The sequence below is a fragment of the Vanacampus margaritifer genome, chromosome 4 (genome assembly GCF_051991255.1).
Source record: "Vanacampus margaritifer isolate UIUO_Vmar chromosome 4, RoL_Vmar_1.0, whole genome shotgun sequence".
NCBI classification, from domain to species: Eukaryota; Metazoa; Chordata; class Actinopteri; order Syngnathiformes; family Syngnathidae; genus Vanacampus; species Vanacampus margaritifer.
This window is the reverse complement of record NC_135435.1, coordinates 15,104,494-15,123,716: the sequence shown is the minus strand read 5'-3', so window position 1 is coordinate 15,123,716 and position 19,223 is coordinate 15,104,494. Positions and strand designations below refer to the sequence as shown.

General features: G+C 39.1%; 1 protein-coding gene and 1 long non-coding RNA gene across 7 annotated transcripts in view; one reads left to right on the top strand and one right to left on the bottom strand.

Moving 5' to 3' along the window:
- tead1b (TEA domain family member 1b) overlaps positions 1–19,223 on the top strand; it is a 46,443-nt gene that overhangs the window by 12,462 nt on the left and 14,758 nt on the right. For all 6 annotated transcript variants that reach the window (XM_077563327.1, XM_077563326.1, XM_077563325.1 and 3 more), the window contains exons 3-4: positions 1,525–1,777; positions 15,280–15,344. In XM_077563327.1, coding sequence (XP_077419453.1) covers positions 1,621–1,777; positions 15,280–15,344 — 222 coding nt within the window. In that variant the 5' untranslated portion in view covers positions 1,525–1,620. The remainder of the gene's footprint in view (positions 1–1,524; positions 1,778–15,279; positions 15,345–19,223) is intronic.
- Positions 1,307–15,375, bottom strand: LOC144050239 (uncharacterized). The gene is made up of 3 exons (XR_013293809.1): positions 15,262–15,375; positions 1,690–1,752; positions 1,307–1,609 (listed from the first exon to the last, which is right to left on the bottom strand). It is a non-coding gene; the product is annotated as an uncharacterized LOC144050239 (long non-coding RNA).

Genomic DNA, 19,223 nt, shown 5'->3' with positions numbered 1-19,223 from the left:
GTACTTTTGTCCCGGGTGTTCTAGTGCCATGCTAATTGGAGTCGCTAGTAGCCACTCGGCTACAGTGCCAGTTTTGTTAAGTGATGCTTGGTAGGCCGATAATAATTTCAATTCTCTTGTTTGTGCTGTTTGGCCGGAAGAGCACTGAGTGAAGATGTAAACTGCTGTATTAGCTTCTCGTGCTAGCTGCAACGATAGCTATCGACTGACTGGCTCTCTTCCATGTGGTTGTCACTTGTTTTCAAAAGGTAGTGTTTTGTGCTTCTGTTATGTTTTTAAGGCTTTACATTACATTTGTGGTTGATATAATTTTATACTTGTGTCGCTGCTAAATGGAGGGTGGATTTGCCAGCTCACCTCACACAACAAAGCAGCAACACACCCAATCCACCATCAGAAACCACAGTGGGCCTGTTCCATATTAGTAAGTTGATGAGCAATCCGCCCAGTGCACATTAAAAATAGCAACCTATTTCTAAAGTTTTACAGTATAATGGTTTTCTTCCATAATATTTGTTTTATAATCCTGTTCATGTGGCATGGCATTAAAATAATAGTTTATGGCCTTTTTTGCCATTATCACTGGTATCAATCACTATTGTATGTTTTGATGAGCAGGTGACAGAATTCATTGCAACATACAATACACGACAATGTTTAGAATGTCTGCATGTGCCTACTTTATGAGAGCCTGCATTGCGCGTTGTGTGGTTGTCTTGCATTGGCTGAACAGAGATTATGTGCAGGTGGTGATTGCAGTATGGCAGTTGGAAAAAACATGTTGATAAGCTGCTTTTGTTTATGGCACGTGCGCTTATTTATTAAGAAGTCATTTAAGTCCACAGATGCCTGCTCTTCTGAGAGATTTTTTTGGTGTCTATTATAAGAACATGAGATGGTGCTAGCGAACTCAATTCAACTAACTTCACTGCAAGCAGCAGTTTGATAATGGACGATTATCAAAAACAAACAAAAAAATCTAGCTGTTTATTGGGTCTCCCTAAACATGGAAAAAGAGAATTGAATGTACAGTATTTGAAACAACCACATAAATGTCTTACGTATATCTCCTAGCTTACTGCTATCACACAATGCAAAACACCATAGACAGGCTAACAAATAACATTTGTGTTACAATGTTACAACCTTTAAGCAATAGATATTTGAACACGATCAGTAGCAACACATGTTGACAGACACTACACAGCAGCAATACTCAAACATATATTATTTTTCTTCTGTGAAAAATAACTAATATTACTTCAGCTTGCTAGTCATTGTAGTTGTAAAACTCGTCTTCGTTTAAGTCTGTATGTCGGTATTGCACTACCCTCTGGTGGCCAAGGTGCACACAACAAATGGAGTACAATGTAGGCTGGAATGAAATAATGGGCAATTATTCAATTGAGCCCCAATTTCAATGGGGAGAGATGATTTGAGATGTGTTCTCAGTTATGCAAGTGGTCATGGAACAAATAAAACCTGTAAGTTGGAGCAACAGTTTTTTTCCCTCGTTTTTTCTAGGTCTCACCCTAGTCTGGTCCAGGCGTCAGCTTGGAGAGCCCAACCGCCAACATTGATCCCAGCAGCTGGAGTGGCAGCGAAAGCCCTGCCGAAGACATGGAGAGGATGAGCGATTCGGCAGACAAGCCCATGGACAACGATGCAGAAGGAGTGTGGAGTCCTGACATCGAACAAAGCTTCCAAGAGGCCTTGGCCATTTATCCTCCTTGTGGACGTCGGAAGATCATCCTGTCAGATGAGGGGAAGATGTATGGTGAGTACAAATCTGCCATATACTGTTTTCTTTGCGTGTGTGCTGAACTACAAAGAACCAAACGAAAAATGTTAATTTAATTGATAGACAAAGATTTTGTTTTCATCATAGTGGAACCCCCCTGAAAAACTAAATCTGCGGTAAGCGGTGGTCCACGGTAGTCGGCTGGTGTGAGGAATTAAAGACTATTCAAACTTTATTTCCATGACTGCCGACTGTTTATAAATCTCATAAAAGCATCTAGTGGAGTCGTCACTCAAGCTTTGACAGTCACATCTACAGTCTGTGTAACAGCTGTACAGAGAACACGCCAACAAGAAGCTACCTTTTCTAGTCCATGTATCAGACAATAAATATAAAATGGCATCACAGTATTTCATTATATTTCCCTGCACTCTTTCATCAGCAATGAAAAAGACCAAAACCATAACAATGAAAATCATGGAATTCATAGTGGATGTTCTCCTTTGAGAATCCCTGCAGCAACAAAATATTATTACTATTATTAGCATTTTTATTAAGAATTGAGAGCGTCGTAAAAACTGAACTCAGGCAAGTAAACCACAATCACTGCACTTAATACATGATGGTCAATCTCAAACTAACAATGTGGTGGCTGTGCAGATGCTTAAGTGCAAGTTTGTAAGTAAAACAGCATGAACTATTAGACTGTGGCAGATGGTACTGTGGCTGCCACCAGCTGTGCCCCCTCTACCCATGCCCTCCTCTACCCCATCTCTGGCTTGGTGATGTCATGGAAAGAAGGAATATTTTCTTTCTGTGGATTTCAAGTCGCACAGCTTGTCAATGTCAAGTGGCGTCCGAAAACCCCACAGCGCATTCACTTGCAGCTGTCATGTGACCCCTCCGGCCAAACGAAATGTAAATTGTAGGAGTTGCAATGAAAAACCTTCAGCTGCCACTATATGGCCTCCTCAAAAAGGGCCTACTGTCTGCTCCTGCACATACAGACTCATAAATTTACATTGTTTCAACATGCAATAATGTAATTCAATATTTGTTTGGATAGCAATGTATATAGCACTAGGCAACCCATTTGCATGATACTATATATTTTCTAATATATAGCCAACTTTCTCATATATTGAGATATAATCATGTAAATTATTTTATATTGCACAAGGGCAATAATGTAAACATGTATAAATAAGGATGCAGCAAACAAAATTGTTTTCTTTTCCCAAAAAATGTGTGCCTGCTTGACAACCATTGAACAAATTGTGAACACAATTATATCACAACCCCATTTGTGAAAAGTCTGCCCGGAAGCAGCATCTGATATTTTGTTTCTCAGCAAGCTGCAAATTTTTTACCCTCCGGGCACTGGCTAAAGCCAAGTCCTTTAGGACAGAGGAAAAAAAAGTATAACAAAGTATTAAAAAACAATTAAATTTTGTGCTCATAATTTTAAATTATGATGTTGCTACACACCACTAAACAACTGTATACTTGAGAGTGTTCAAATGCAAAAGCATTCTTCTTCTTCTATTTTGTGTGTGTTGATATAGTAAAATTTGATGGGGGGGGGGGGGGGGTTGTGCATGGTTTCCAGGTTGAAACTAATCATTTTTATTTTTGATATTCTAAGTTAGTTTGGAAAGAAATCGAACTTTTATTGAAAATATCTTTCAAGGAAGTCATTGACAACAGTACCTTCAACCAATTCTTAAACAACTTCAATTCACCCTTAATTCTAACCCTTCAAAGGAGGAGAGCAGCAACATTGGTTGCAGGTATCCTACAGTCCAAAAGAGCGGAAAGTTTAAAAGAAAGACTTTAGTCCAGAAATACATAACCGGAGTACATAACCATAAAGCATGAACATAAGTGTCTGTAGTGTTTTGTAAACATTGACACTATTCTCACTGATGTTTCATGAGATTGTCTTGCTTAAACTGTTTCACACACTTAGCCATAGGCAATACAATTGAAAGTTATATTTTACGCTCACTCTCAAGTACAATTGAAACTGTATTAGCCTTGAGTTAAGAGGAAATCCATGGCACAGACATGTTTGAGGTAAGTAAGTGACAAAGGATGATTACATGATGATGTCATTTAGGGCAGCATGCGTGCGCTTTAACCGCCATGGTTTTAATGGGAAGGAGGGGAGCCACTTCGATTGGTTGGGAGTCGGCCGTGTTCCGTCCCACAATGGCGCACAACGCCGCAAACGCCCCCGTAGGTACAGTTCTACCTGTTAAAAGTTCTGGAAAATACACAATGAAAACTTCACTCACGCACAAAGTTAGACATTGTGTATTGCCCTAGATCTGCGATGGGCACAAAAATAGGGCCCAGTGAGTGTGTCTTGTGTGTTATTCACCTTCCTCCCTCCTTAATACTGCCTCTGCGGCCTGGAAGTTGATCTCGAGTCGCCATATTATTGACCATGTCAATTGTCTTAAATGCACCCAGAGGAGGGAGATTCGAGGAGGCTCCACAAAGGAGTTCATTGAGGAAATGTACCATTTGGGAAAATATTTTTGCTCCTTGACAGGAACACATGAGTGTGTACCTGGATTGTAAGAGGAGCAGGACATCTCAAATTAAATACGGCTTCTTTTGTTGGTTCTTTTTTTATTGGTTTGCCTGAAATATGCATATTTTCAGCATTTTCGTTTTATCAAGAACAATATTTAATTCTAAAATGACTTCTAATTACACTGATTCATAGCCATTATATACAATAACATAAATATTAAAACATCAATAAATTAAGATGAGATCATCATTATTATAGTATTGATACTATTTGTGACATTTTTGTTTGTGTGCCATGAGATTTTTTTAATATAAAATGGGTGCCAATGTTTAGAATGCTGTCAGTGGTTGTTTACCACAGAAATGTCTGTTGCACTAAAAAGTTTTGAACAGTTTGACATTTTTCTTTTCTTTTCGGCCCAAAGGTTTTGTGAAGGATGGCGTGATAGTCCTTTAATCTTGGTTCATAGTGCTTGGAGAGCAGCACAACCTCTCATGGCATCTGAGATGAAAGTTGGCTACAGGGAGACTGGTATTTTGCATTTGAGATTCTAGAGATGGCGATGTGTTCCAAATGCAGAGCTCATCTCAAGAGAAGTCATCCTGAGTGCCATTAAGCCCTTTGTCATCCAGGGGTAGAGTGCAGTTAATTAGCAACAGTCTCTATAGCAACTGTGTTGCGGTACACACAATTTGTAATTTCTGCTTCTTAGATTATTATTGCGGTGTTTACCTGAAGTAATTTGCGTCTTTTGCGACTCGTGTTGACCGACAGCGTGCACATTCTCTTAGGCTTATTGTAACCGGGATGTCAGACATCTGCATAGAGCGTTACCTCAAATTGCACTTGGCTTGGCAAAATTTATTTACAAGAATATTTAAAAAGGGAAGGCAAATAAGGAGCTGTGGCCCGAGCCAAAGCACTTCCACATTTCACCTGCTGTGCTAGGCTGCATTCATTTATTGCAGAAATGGAGATGATAAGTGAAACAACACGCTTCACTCAAATTGTATGTTTATTCATTGAGTTATATATTTGTACTTGTCTTGCAAGCTCAATGACATAGGTGCATTTTTGTGTTACTCTTGGCAGAAAACATGTTGCTTCTATTGGAAGATTTTTTTTTTATCTTGAAAACTATATTGTATTAGTTCTATATTAAAAAACCTGTGTATCTTTAGGTGTCTTTAGACCACAACTGGAAACACATATGTAGTCAATATGTCACAAACAATATTTACCATCTGATAGTTGCAACATTTCTTCTGGATTGTGTTGAGGCTTACAGATGATATGTGCGTTTTTAGATAAACAGTATGTATTGTTGACAATATGTTTTTGTGCTTTTTTGTCGTTTACGGTGAACTTTTTCTATCAGCTCATTTTGTTCTGTCATCTGGACGGTGAACCGACCCAGACCCTTCCTTTGGGAACTAAGTGGCACTTGCTTTGCAGAGATGCTAAGAATGAGTTTGATATAATGAGTAGACCTGGCTTGGCCCCGATGGCCCAGCACTTTGAGCCAGTGGGGCTTGTATCACCTGGCCGAGAATGCTCCGAGACAGAGTGTGCAGACCTGATCCTCCCTGCTGGGCCAATAATTAGGAATTCTGGGATCAGCTCAGACTCCCTGAGTCACCTGCATTCACTCAGAATGGAGTGTGAGGGACTTCATTGAAGAAGAGGCATCACGCACTTTAAATGGACACTTTTGCCAAAACAAATTTTTGTTCATTGCAGATTATGTTTTGCACTTTGCACTGTTTCCTTCTGAGCGGGGTCTACCTGCATTTTTTTGTAATATCTCAATCAAATTTTCAATCTACCATGTCTTTCAACCACCAAATCTCCGTTTTGACGAAAATGAGCCAGATTGATTTACAACAGATTCAATATTTCCATCCATCCATCCTTTAATGACTTATCCAAGGTCGGGTCGCGGGGGCAACAGATGAAATATTTCCAAAATTTTATTTACTCTCAACTGTGAAAATTTTTATGTGTTCACTTACTACACAAACGTGTCACCATGAGGACAAGTGTAACTTGGTTTTGATGGATATAAAATGTTAACATAACTTTTATATTGAATTCATAGTCTTTGCTTGATTAACATTCGTTATATTATCATTTCTGTAGTCATGTTTCCACTCATTCTGCTTCAGTTCGCCACAGTTGGATCCGGTAATTGAGTTTTGCGTTTCTACTTGCGTTTCTTGGCAGGATTTGTTTTTTCTTTCAATTTACCTCATTCTATTGAATCATGGAACTTCACCTGGCATGCCAACAAGGGCAAAGTGTGACTGTTTGGGGTTGGATATTTTGGAACACTTGACAATGAAAATGCAAAAAAGATGTGTACCTTATCAAACTGAACTGTTCTGTGCCACGTGACGGCACCCCTCTCAGAATAGGCAGTAATACGACTTATCAGCTAAATAAATGTACATTTGTAGGACCTCTGGCCTGTACAATATGTTACAGTGCTTAATACTGTACTTCAGGGGTGTCAAACATACTGACCGCGGGTCAGATCAGGCCCACAAAGGGGTTTAATTCGGCCCGCGAGACGATTTTGTAAAGTAATTAATCAGCAATTAATCAGCCTGCCACAATCAAAACATATAAATTCATAATTTCACAAGCAGTCCTCAGATGAAAAATGCAACTTGTTTATTGAATCATCCTGGATGTCATTATTTTACATACAACTCAAAGTTACGGTTTGTTAAATTTATTTATTTATTTTTATCATAGACCGACATAAACGTGTTAAATACGAAACAAATTCAATAACTGGTAACACAAATACATATGACAAGAATTAACGTCCTTATAACTTCATTAACTGCGCCACCCAATGCATTCTGGGAAAAATATATATGCAAAACAGTTTGATTTAACACGTTCGGAACTCATACAGGCTAAGTGTTGCCGCGTTCCATTTGCATTCGTGTTATTTTTTGGAACAATATGATTACAGTTGAGCTCCGTAATTTAGGGCTGGCCCACAAATAGCGAAAATCTGCGTATAATTGACGGCAATTGTTTTTAAGTTATATACCATTATTTTACCAATCCGGCCCACTTGGTAATATATTTTCCTCCATGCGGCCCCTGAGCTAATATGAGTTTGACACCCCTGCTGTACTTTATATGGCCTCTTTGGAGGGCAGACCTGCTTCTTACTCCATTTTGCATTAACCATGCATATCATAACCTATGTGAGATTCCACAGTTCCGCTTGCAATGCTACAGATACATGCTACATAGAAAGAAAGACTGTTCTGACTGTTCGGCTAGGCTTTAAAGAGGTTTTAAGGGCGAAAGACAGCATTTGGTAGAGGCACACTTGCAATCGGCGTATGTTTTAAACAATTTATTGTCGTGAGTTTTCTATCACTCGAATTATTGGGTAAAATTGATTTTACGTTATTGAACACAGCATTGTTTTGTAAATTATTATCTGTGACTTGAGTGTGTATGGTTTTAAAAGGCAGGGCCTATTTTGGTGAATGACATGGGCATCATTAAATAAGAGTGTAGAGTTGGTTAGCCGTTATTGTCTTTTGTGTTGAGGGACTTGGAGTGAGTGGTGGGTGGCTATCTGCAGATCATGTATAAATATGCTTGTTGTGTTTTAGTTTTCTGAAAGTTTCCTTGAATGTTGGCGGATGCGTCTCTCCTTTCCACTTGAGGCATCAGTATGTTTGAAGTAACTATCATAGGCCGCATTAAATTAGCGAACATCGATTAATTTCTCGTTGGCCATCATAGATGTACTGTTGCGGTAAGCAAGTGATCAGCAACTTTGAACAGTCTCTGTCTTTTACTGACTCTTTCCTCCTGGCCCTCTGCCATCGCCACAACGTGGTGCATGTGTCTTGCAGTAATTAGTCCTTATGGAAAAATGATCTCCGGGAAGCTTTCAAGCAGAAATTTTGCTTTTACCATTTTTTGCAATATAATTATTCGAGTTAATCAATTAAAGAAAGTTAATGCTTTCACCTTGAAGTATTGCCAACATTTTTTAGAATCCTGGTAGATTGATTTAAGCAATATCTAGATATGTGCAAGCCCAGTTTGAAGTTGTTTGCTGTGGGTGGTGAATAGCGGAGGCCTGTCTGTATCAGTAGTACATGGGGTGTGTCCCAGCTGTGAGGTCTGTGTGAGGGCCTTAGAGCCAGGCTTCTGGTTTCAGGTTGCATGTTCCCAGTTGGCTGCTTTTGTTTGACTAAAACACAGAGACTCGGCTCCTCTTAAAGACGCAGCGTCACTTTCATGCTCTTTTCAAGAAATCACGTCTCATGCTGATTACATCATATTCCATTGATGAAACACTTTTATTCTGATGAGATCATGTCACACTGATGGGACCATTTTGAGTAATCAGCATATGAATGAACTCTGAATGCTAGTGTTATTCTCTCGGCTCGAGCACAGGGACTGCACACCGCCGCTACCAGAGCCTGTCATCTATTCTTTTGCTGTTTGATGACAAGTGACAAGTGTCTCTCAACACGGCACAGAATCTCTGTCAACAAAAGAACTACAGACACCATATAAGCATATGCAACGGCGCTTCACTGTTTCAACATATCTCACTGAGCCAGTATTGCTATTAAATTGCAATGTAGTTTGATTGCATGCCCTTTTGTGAATGTCAAGGTATCTCCACTGTTGAGAGACTAAAGCTTTAAGCAAATCACAATTCTAACAATCCAACACCTCTTTCAGGCTCACGATTCCAACTTGTAATAGTCATCATCATGACCACAAAGTTAGACTCTTCATTTATACATATTTCTTGCAGTCAGTCTCTCTTCCTTTGTGCGCCGACGTGCCATTGATCCTGAGAGATTGAAAATATTGATTTGACTCTTTGTCTTAATTTGTTGTAGAGAAGAGGGCAGCGCAACTTCCTGACTGTTACTAACCACGTTCACACATAGGACTTGCGGCAAAGCCAGTTCCTCGGGAGACTCATAATTAAAGCCGTCTTTTCAGATCAGTCCAGCAGCCTGTCCAACTGTAGCATCCCTCCCCTGGTCATTTATTTCATCCCTCTCTCTCCTCTCTTGAGAGACACAGCTCAACGCAATGACCAGGCCAGTTTCTACAATAATGTATGTGATGATAAACACAGTGGCTCCTAATTGATAGAGTGATTCAGACAAGGGCTGGCTGTGGAAATTGGTCCCCTGTGAGTGGAGCCTCGCAGGTTTCAGCTCTTAGCCTTGTTTGAGAGGCGTACAGCGCGGGGGGGAATCAGAATGGGTTGGTCCAGCCCGGGTGATAAAGATGCTGTCTTTGCCTCCTTAGCCTTGTCTGAATACAGCCGCAGAGTTCAGCAGAGGTTGCTGCTGTAATCCTCTCAGTGTCTCCAGGAAGGCTCAGGTTAGTGACCCGCTGCTTTGTGATGTCTTGTAAGATTTTGAGAGAACACCTCACCTTTAATCCCCCACTGTTCAACTAGCACATTAGCTCAACCGTGCCTGGCCCAGCCCCTGCAATAAAGCCTTTTAGCCAGCTCAATAAGGTCGTTTGAAGTTAAGTATTGATTTCTTTTGGTGTCCAGAGTAGGGACAAATGGATTTTTAAAGAGCTGTTAATTACAGTTGAACACAGCTTTATAAAGAGAACCTAATGTTTGCTGCGGCTGAATTTCTAAATGGTCAGTGAAATTCGCCAAACATTTGTCAAATACCATGAAAATCTTTGCAGCCACAAAACGTGTTTACAGAGCCTCATTCAGAATAATTCTTTGAAATATTTTCATTCATTCCACAGAAATGTTGGCTATTGACTTTGAACATGCGCTGTTTATGCTAGAACTTGTTTTTTATGGCCATGCCTTAACTGACGGAATTGTTTATTTCATCTCTATTCAAATCAATTTACATGGTATGAACAGAAAAAACTTCAGCAATGTAGTTACATTAACATGTCGTCCACATTGTATGTCCTTGTTATTGTATTTTTAATATTGACTAAATAACATACTGTACCTTTTATACATGCTGTGCATGAATGCACAAAATCTAACACAGAAAGAATAACCTTTTGTACTTCAACGTGCCAATGAGTGGCCTTGATTTTTTATTTTTTGCCTGATGTCATGATCAGTTGATGTTATCCTCTGACTTCCACCCGCAGTGGCCTGGGGTCTAAATGAGCCTGACTGTTATGTGGGGTAATAAAAGCACCAGCCCCACTCTGCCTTATAGGATAACACCTGTGAGACACCCACTCATATTTAGTTTATCTTAAATAAGAAATGTTAGTTTTCCCTTTGAAATTGTTCTTCTCAGAGAAACCTAGATTGATGCGTCGTTTGGCCTATCCCAACATAATTCTTTATAACACTTTAATGATGAAGGGTGAGTGCCCTTCTAAACAAGCTTTACTCTTGTCGGCCTTAGCAAGATGTTCCTTTGCACTTGGCAAAAGTGTGGCATCATATTGGTAATGTTTTTGAAAGAGTCCTTCCTCCTGTCTGCTATCACCAAAGACTTTGGACAAATACCTTATGCTTTGTTGTCATGTTAATTAGTGCGTGTGACCCTTAAATCATCTATTACTTAGATTTCATTTGGCACGCCCCCATACATAGACACACACACTTGTGTAACAATTAATTTGCTGTTAATAAACAAAAAAAATTGTCCTATGCAGGAAGTAATTACATTTTCGAGAGCACTCAGGAAGCAGAGACATTGCCAAGGCTTAAACATTCCACTTGTATATTCAATGAGTAGACTGCACCCATTGCTAAAGAGCGATAAAGTTTCATCAAAATGTATTCAATGCGGGCGGCATGACTCAAGCGGCAGAGTGGTTGTTTCCCAACCCGAAGGTTATTGGTTCAATCCTCAACCCCGGTGACCATGTTGAAGTGTCCTAATTCTGTCTGATGCTGCGTCATGAGTGGATAAAATAAGGAGAGTGTTAAAAGTGCTTTGAGTACGAGGTAGAAAACGCTATACAATTGAAAGCCCATTTTAAAATGATTTTATAAGATTTAAACAGCTCAGATTACAAATATTGTTTTAATTTAAAGATGGTTTGACCGTATGCTCCAGCTCACCTGTGGCCACAATGAAGGCAATGTATATACTTTAATGACTCTGAGCATTAAAGATACGTAAATGGACCAGCGGAATTTCCATCCAAACTTTTAAATGTGGATGGATGGATGGAGGGAATGTTCCATGTTAATTTTAAATTACTGTCAAATGATTCTGGATTAGTTTTGAATGAAACGTTAACAGACTTTTTTTTCCTGCATAGACATTGAAATTTGTATTTAAATCTAATTCAATCTGAAGGGGAATTTTTCTTTGTTTAAACTGTCATCAACATATGGATTCTTGCCAAAAAAAGAAAAAAAAGAAAGATTGTCCTTGGAAGACTAACTACCCAACATATAAAGAATCCAGGTTGGTATCATCGTTTCCAATAATTATCAATTGAAAAATAAAAACAGGAAGTTACATGAAGACGAGTAAATTTGTAAATGTATCACCTTTGTTTTCTTTGGCCGACTGTGCAAAGTAAGAAGTACAAATAATCAGTTGTTTTTGGCACGTGAGGAGAGGAATCCGCCATTGTGCCGACATGGTTGAAGAGCACTAAATAACATTCAAGAGGCTGTGTGACAGTTTCAATTATTTGCTTGTAGTTAGAATGTGCTGTGTCCTTTTTAAAGATTTGAAAAGAGGGCTATTGATAGGTCAGTCCCCACAGGCCAGCCACTGTGGCACATGTGCGCTGTGATGTGGGAGGCTGCTGTGTGTCTGTCAAGCAAAGTGCTAGAAGCCGCACACTTGCAGACCACTTGCAGGCTATCTGTAGGCTGATTCCAAGCCAGGCTCTGTGCTGGAAGAGTGCTATAGCCCAGATGTGACTGTGGTCTTGCCTGCATTAGGGAGAAAAAAAAGTGCTATTACAGGAAATGGATGCGTTTTGAAATTGGGGGAAGAAAAAGCTGGAGCAGAGCTGCAAAGCATTGTTCTTGCTGCTCAGAGGACAGAGCCAAGACTGTTATTTGTTTAGCATGCCTTGACCTAAAATCGCTGTGTTGTGTTACAAAAGAAAAGACAAGCTTTTTTGTTCTTTAGGGACCCAACAACTGCCTTACTCCTGGTCTACCGCCACTTGTTTTTAATTTTATTTCGACACCTGTTGTTTTCCTGTGCGTGTGTGTGTGTGTGTGTTTTGTTTGTGGGTGTGGCATCACTGAGGTTGGTCCACAGCAAAACGTGACAATGTCCTTCATTGTTATTCACAACAGAGGGAGTCTGTCCCAGCTTCCTAAGAAGGGATGCTGGTAGCCAAATTGGATTTCTGACTGAATGAGGAATGGGCTACTTGGGGGAAGGCCTAGTGAAAGTTGAGCCATCATGCTTTTGTGAAGACGCTGGTGGAGTGCCATTCATTTTTCCTAGCTCCTCCAGAGTCATTGAGATGCACAGAGAAATTCTCTTGGGCAGCCTCCTCCAGCTGCTGAACGGCACACATCTTCTTAAATAAATGTTTAATCCTTTTCCTGCTGCTTTGAGTGACAATAACCACACCCTGTAAAGAGTTAATTTTCTCAGACCTCTCCAAGATTTGGTGGAACTGCAGGACTTCACTTCACCTCATGGGAAATCCCCCACTAACTACTAAGGGGCAGAGCTTAGTTGTGGGGGTGGGGGGGGGGGGGGGGGCGGGGTTTGGGGGCAGTAAGCTTGTGAGTAAAAACAGCATATTGTTGAAAACAAGGTTCTGGTACTCATTGACACTGAAGTGAAGTCTCTTTTAATCCGAAGTGTAATAGATGTGTTTTAGAAACCTGTCTACGCTGTGTAGCAGGGCTGGGCAAAATTCTGAATTTCAATTCAATGAATGAATTTAATTCAAAGTAGAATTTGTATTGACTCAACCCCACAGGATTTTAAACAGAATTTGCATTCAGTGCAATTCGTAGAAATTCATTCTCATCATACATTTCAGTGAGAATGAGACTTTTAAACACATTTTTTGGTGGGTACATTTTCGGGCTCGCATTGTGTATTCATATATTAATTATTGGCTGTAATAATAATAAAATACATAATAATGATAATAATAATAATAATAATAATGATGATAATAATAATGATAATAATAATAATGATGATAATAACAATAATAACAATAATAATCTTTATACTCTGTTTTGCTTTCAAGAACTGGAAGTGAACCCAAGGAGATATTTTGCGCCCTTTCATACAGTGGATCTCCAACTCCATTCCTATGATCCATCATAACCTGATTTTATGTCACAACACATGTGGCCTATATCACAAACCTATGCTAATGCAGTAGTAAATTAATTGACAACTGGTTCTGCAAAATCAAACAAGTCTCTGTTTTGTGCATGCTTTCCAGATTTTAACATCTGTGAGGAAATATTTTCTGCCCTCCTTTATTTTTCTCCCTATTTCAATTTGTTTGTCGTGCACCTTGTAGATTTCAGGTCACAAAGGCAGAATTATGTCTGAGACATTTTTAAGCCATTGTTATTTTGCTGTATAAACACAGGACCCACCGAGCTTCTTTCCCCGAGTCTAGTAGTGAAAAGAATGAATTATTCAATAGCAAGCAAGCTTTCAGCTGGCCATTTGTGTGCTTTGATCTCAGAATCAGGAGGTTGCATGAATGCCTGTATTGTCATGTTACGTTTCCACAGTGTGTGAATTATTGAAATCTTTACCCATCTGCTAAAGTTTACAGGCGCACGGCACAGGCAGGCTAGAGCTGCAAATCCCCTGATGTTTATTTCCCAGGAGACGGCATGTGGCTGCGTGCACTAAGGCTGACCTAACCCCAACATTAAAAATAGATTGTCATTCACACCATTTTTACATTGTTATAGATGCGCTGAATTTGATATGTAGAATACAGTGCGTGTAATTTTCTTTCTATGGATAGACTTATTCTTTATAATGTAATAATATAGTATAGAATAAATGTCAGAAGCATCTGTCCTGTAATTGTTACCAAAAATTAAGCATTTGGATTTGTTGCGTCCATGTAACAGCATATTTTGAGTTTGAATAACCTTAGTCATATTTTATGCTTTTCCCGCAGCCACAAAAACGAATCGTAAAGGAATTGTGTCTGGATGTGACTGCATTTCAGTTTGTTATAACAATAATATTTGCATGTGCTGCCTGCTATGCACTTAGCTAGTAATGTTATAATATACATCGTAATTGATCATATTAGCATTTGTGTAGATTGTTCAGGTGTCATGGTGAGATTAACATATCTGATAATGAAGTGAAGGCACAAAAATGTTGCAGTGATTTACGGAAGGGGCGGGGGGGGGTTACATTTCATAGAACAGTCAATAAGAACCCTGCCTGGCATTGCTTAGCTACAGCTGGACACATAATTAGAGCCCCCCCCCCACACACACAACCTATAATTTGTCTAATAGTTTTGTTTGGTGCCATGTTATTAACATATGAAAGGGCTAAGCAGGGGTCATGTGCATTGTGGCAACAATTAGAGGAGACCTGAGGGCACAAGAATGTTTAGAGCCATTGTTAATTGGAGATGTGTACAAAGATGCACATTAATTGAGATCTGGTCTATTTTAAACACATTTCATCCATTTGCTAATTTGCAGTAGAATGAAAAGATATGTCTTTCATTGTATTGGATTTGGAGGAGAATGAGATTTAATTTGAGAGGCTGTGCTCCTGGAGCTGTTTTATTTTATTTTTCATGCTAATAACTGTAGTGTTTTCATGCAAAATCAATGTCTTGTGCGTTAACCAGTGTATAGCTGACCATTTAGCTAGCCACACATCTAAAAACATGCCGTGTAATATTATACGACTCGACCTAGAAAAATTGATCTTCGGCCCAAACTCTCTTTATGAGTAAGCACACTCAAGTATGACCATGTGCAGCCATTGACAACGAACATGAACACAGCTCTTACCATTCCATGTTCTTGCAGGTCGGAATGAGCTGATTGCCAGATACATCAAGCTTCGGACCGGCAAGACGAGGACTCGCAAGCAGGTAAGAAGAGAAGGACCGTCTACATTGCACGGCGGACTAATCCCCTGTCACGGCCATGTCGCATGAACAGATGTCCCTGGATTTAGACATCGCTGAAATTGTCACTCTTAGTTCTACTTTGAAACACATAAGAGCCTTAGCTGTAGTGAATTTGGAGATGAAAACATCAGCTGGTTTCCCCTTTTACAATTCCATGAACTCATGACCACCCTATTTGCCCAAAATGTAGCCTTTAATTTCATACCATAAATCAGCTGTACATGACGCATTTATGAGCATCAATGAGATGTAATGTAAAAAGGAAGTAACCACAGTTACTGAAAATATTCCTTGTCCTTGTAAACCAAATGGCAGAGTCCATGCACTTGGCCGTGGTAGAAGTCTTTATTAATGGGGAAAGTCTAGGCCTTAATAATTTGGTACCATCTCTAACCAAAGAGCGTTTTTACTCTCGTCTGTGTCGTCCTTAGCAGGACGCACGCACAACTCTGACCACAGATGAGCTCATATTTCGGAACCAAAGTAACGAAATACAGACTACTCACACATCTGTACATGACTAGGGATGCACCGATACTATTGTTTTACAAGCGAGTACAAGTGCTTACATTTGAGTACCTGCTGATACCAAGTACCTATAAGTAATAAGGCAATTCTATCTTATTATTTTTATTTGAATCAAATATTTTTCAAAAATACAATGAACATGGTACTAAAATACAAAACATTTTTGAGTACCGTATTTTTTTTTATATTAAGTCTCACTTTTTTGCTTAGCTTGGCGAGAGCTAATAAGTTACACCCCCCCCCCCAAAAAAAAAAAACAAGTGTGCTTCCGTATGTAAAAATGTCATCTTAAAGGCAACACAAATCACTGCGTAGGCTCATACAAATGAACAAAAAATCTGTTTTGAGCAAATACAGAAAACAAGCAGAATATGAACATTATTTTTATTAATTATCAAGTATCTCGAGCCGCATCAACGAAACATGACTCGCCAGTGGCTATGCGCAGCGAAATGGTTAATGGGGCTTCTGATGGAAGTACGGCTGGCTCTGCAGTCACCTGAAAGTGATGTCATCCGTATGCTTTAAGTGTCTCCACACGCACACTTTTGACATGGCTTCCATCCAGAAGGTAGATGATGTGGTATCAGTGCATAGTAAAAATCTGATAACCGGTATCGGTGCAGCCCTTTAGAGGGGTTCGACCTTTCCTAACATCCCACAATTCCATGCAGTCGTCCATATTGAGAGGCTGCATTTACCAAGAATCCTATGTTCACAATAGCACTTGCCATTTCACACGTAAACTATTCTGAATTAGTCAGTGGGAAATTAAAATATCACTGAAACCAGGACAATGGAAAAGAATTCTGAGTCACTAGACAAGAAAGCTTTTATTTGCTACAAGGAGAAAACCGCTGTAATTGGGGGCAAAGATCCGTACCAGATTGGAGTAACGATCATGATATCTTCCCGCCAGTTTCATACTGGAATGTTATCTGATTAAAAAATAATAATAATTACCCAGCCCATTTTGCACTTTGAAAGATTTCAAGACTACAAGCGTCTAGAAAGCTATGCCCGGTTTCTTTGTGGGAGGAGTTTGTGACGCTGCATTAACCAAGTAGACAGATACTATGTTATCAAGGGGAGATTAAGGCATTCTCAAAAGTTGTCTGATCCAACTTTGACATCCTAAATTATTGCAGAAAGAAATAAGCGGTTGTTGTGTTTCCTTATATTGCAGGATATCGACATAATAATATGATAATGGTACACGTAGTTGGCGTGATCGCTGGGTGAATGGTCAAATGTGTCAAAACAGCCTCTCATCATGGCTGCCGGCAATGAATTGTGGGAAATGCGGAAAAGCTCGAACCCCTCTGTACAGTAGACGACCTGATTCTTTGCTTTGAAATAAATGTTGCAAATACAGAAATGAGGGATGTAAAAGACAAATCACTTTAGTATGTAAGGGAAAGAAATATAATGAATTGTTAAAAGCAACCCATAATTAATAAAGGCAAGGCAACTTTGAAATGATTTGGTTATTTTTGGCCCCATTTTTGTGTAACATAAAAAAACGGAACAGGGGTGTGTTGACTTTTTATGTCGACTGTTTGCATGTATTTAAAAAAATCTACTACATAAATAGACATTTGCATGTAACAAGTGGCTTTAGGTTGTACTCTAACCAAAGACTGTTACTGGCCAATCAGATGCCTGAATAATGTCTTTTCCAGTAGGGAAAGGTCAGCCAAACAAGTAAACTGACAGTGAAGTGGAGTTAGTCCTGATTTTCCCGCTTGAATGTAATGTTAACAAAACAATAAAAAATAAAAAACCTTCCATGAAATTGACCAAATAGTCTGTTTTCTAGTCCACTATGAATAGACGTTTTAAAAAGAATACTTGTCTATTTGGACATGACCTTGGAACGAAAGGAGACCAAGGTTTGTTAAACCAAAAGTATGTCCTTACTGTAAATTGTGCTTTTTCGTTTTGTAGTCAAGCAAAAATACACTTTTGTTCTTCCTGTACAGTCAAGACTGCATACTGGACAGTGCTCAACATTAATGAATACACCACATTTGATTAGGATTAGACTTACCTATAGTATTTTTTTTTAGGATATGAAATTATTTTTGCAACATCAAATTGTGTTAGAAAAATAACATTTGTTGTTTGTGCATATTGATGATCAATGGAAATATGATGTTGTACAGTATGCAGAATGTGTATATACAGTACGTATGTGTTCTGTATGGCAACAAGTTAATGCAGTTATTGTGCTTCATTTATTTTTGGCAGTATTACACATTACAGTGATGCCTTGACTTACGAGTTTAAAAAAACACTCATATGAAAAATCATATTTTCTTATTCAATTGAATGGAAATGGGATGTATCTTGCCCCACATTGTGCTCCTACTGGTGTACGCACCTTTGCCAAGAGGTGGCAGTTTGTTACAGGTAATACATTTATACACGAAGAAGATGCTTGTTTTTGCTCAATAAGATACAGTAATATTAGTTTTTTTTTTAAGATAATAAAGAATATTGTATACTGTATGCCTGTGAATATTTTTTGTTTATCTCTCTAGATGTGTTGCTGCACTGCGGCATTAATGCTATTCGTTAGCCTGTCTATGGTGTTTTGCATTGTGTGCGAGCAAATAAATTTTAAATAATAAATGTAAACTGGGAGTGGTTAAAAAAGCTTGAAGCCACTCATTTTGAATAATTTTTCACTAGCTGCCAAATTGCCAAATTGGCCAAGCGTCAGCTTGTATCTCAATAAACTCGTAAGTCAAATCATTGTTAAGTCAAGGTAACGACTACACAATGACGTGAGTATGTCAAGGACACTGCAAATGTACCATTCTCACCTCCAATACGTAAATGTTTTCAAAATAGATTTTTGGAGTTAAAAGAAAACCTGCTTAATGGTTAATTTACGACTTTGACATCAACATTTGTCAGAGCTAAGGCCTGTCAGACTTCCTGTTGTGTAAACCTCAACAGGTAATAATTTCCACTGATAAGAAATCTTCTTTGACTCACACCTGCTAGCATATTAGCATTAGATATGATTGTATTAACGATGGCACCACATTTTGTACAGGAAGTAAACTTGGCCGGTGAAATGCCTCGTCCATTTCCCATAAGAATATGAGACTAACCAATTGACATTCAGCACACAGCGGCTCACATCTGTGTGCTTTTAATGTGTTCTAAAGGGGCCTGCATCCTCCTTAATCAGCTCACTTAAGTGACGACGACACACAGGATAATGCTTTATTGGATGCTAGCACGGTGTGCTGTGTGGAGATGCCACTGACCTGCACCTTGTCTCCCTGACAAAGACGTGTG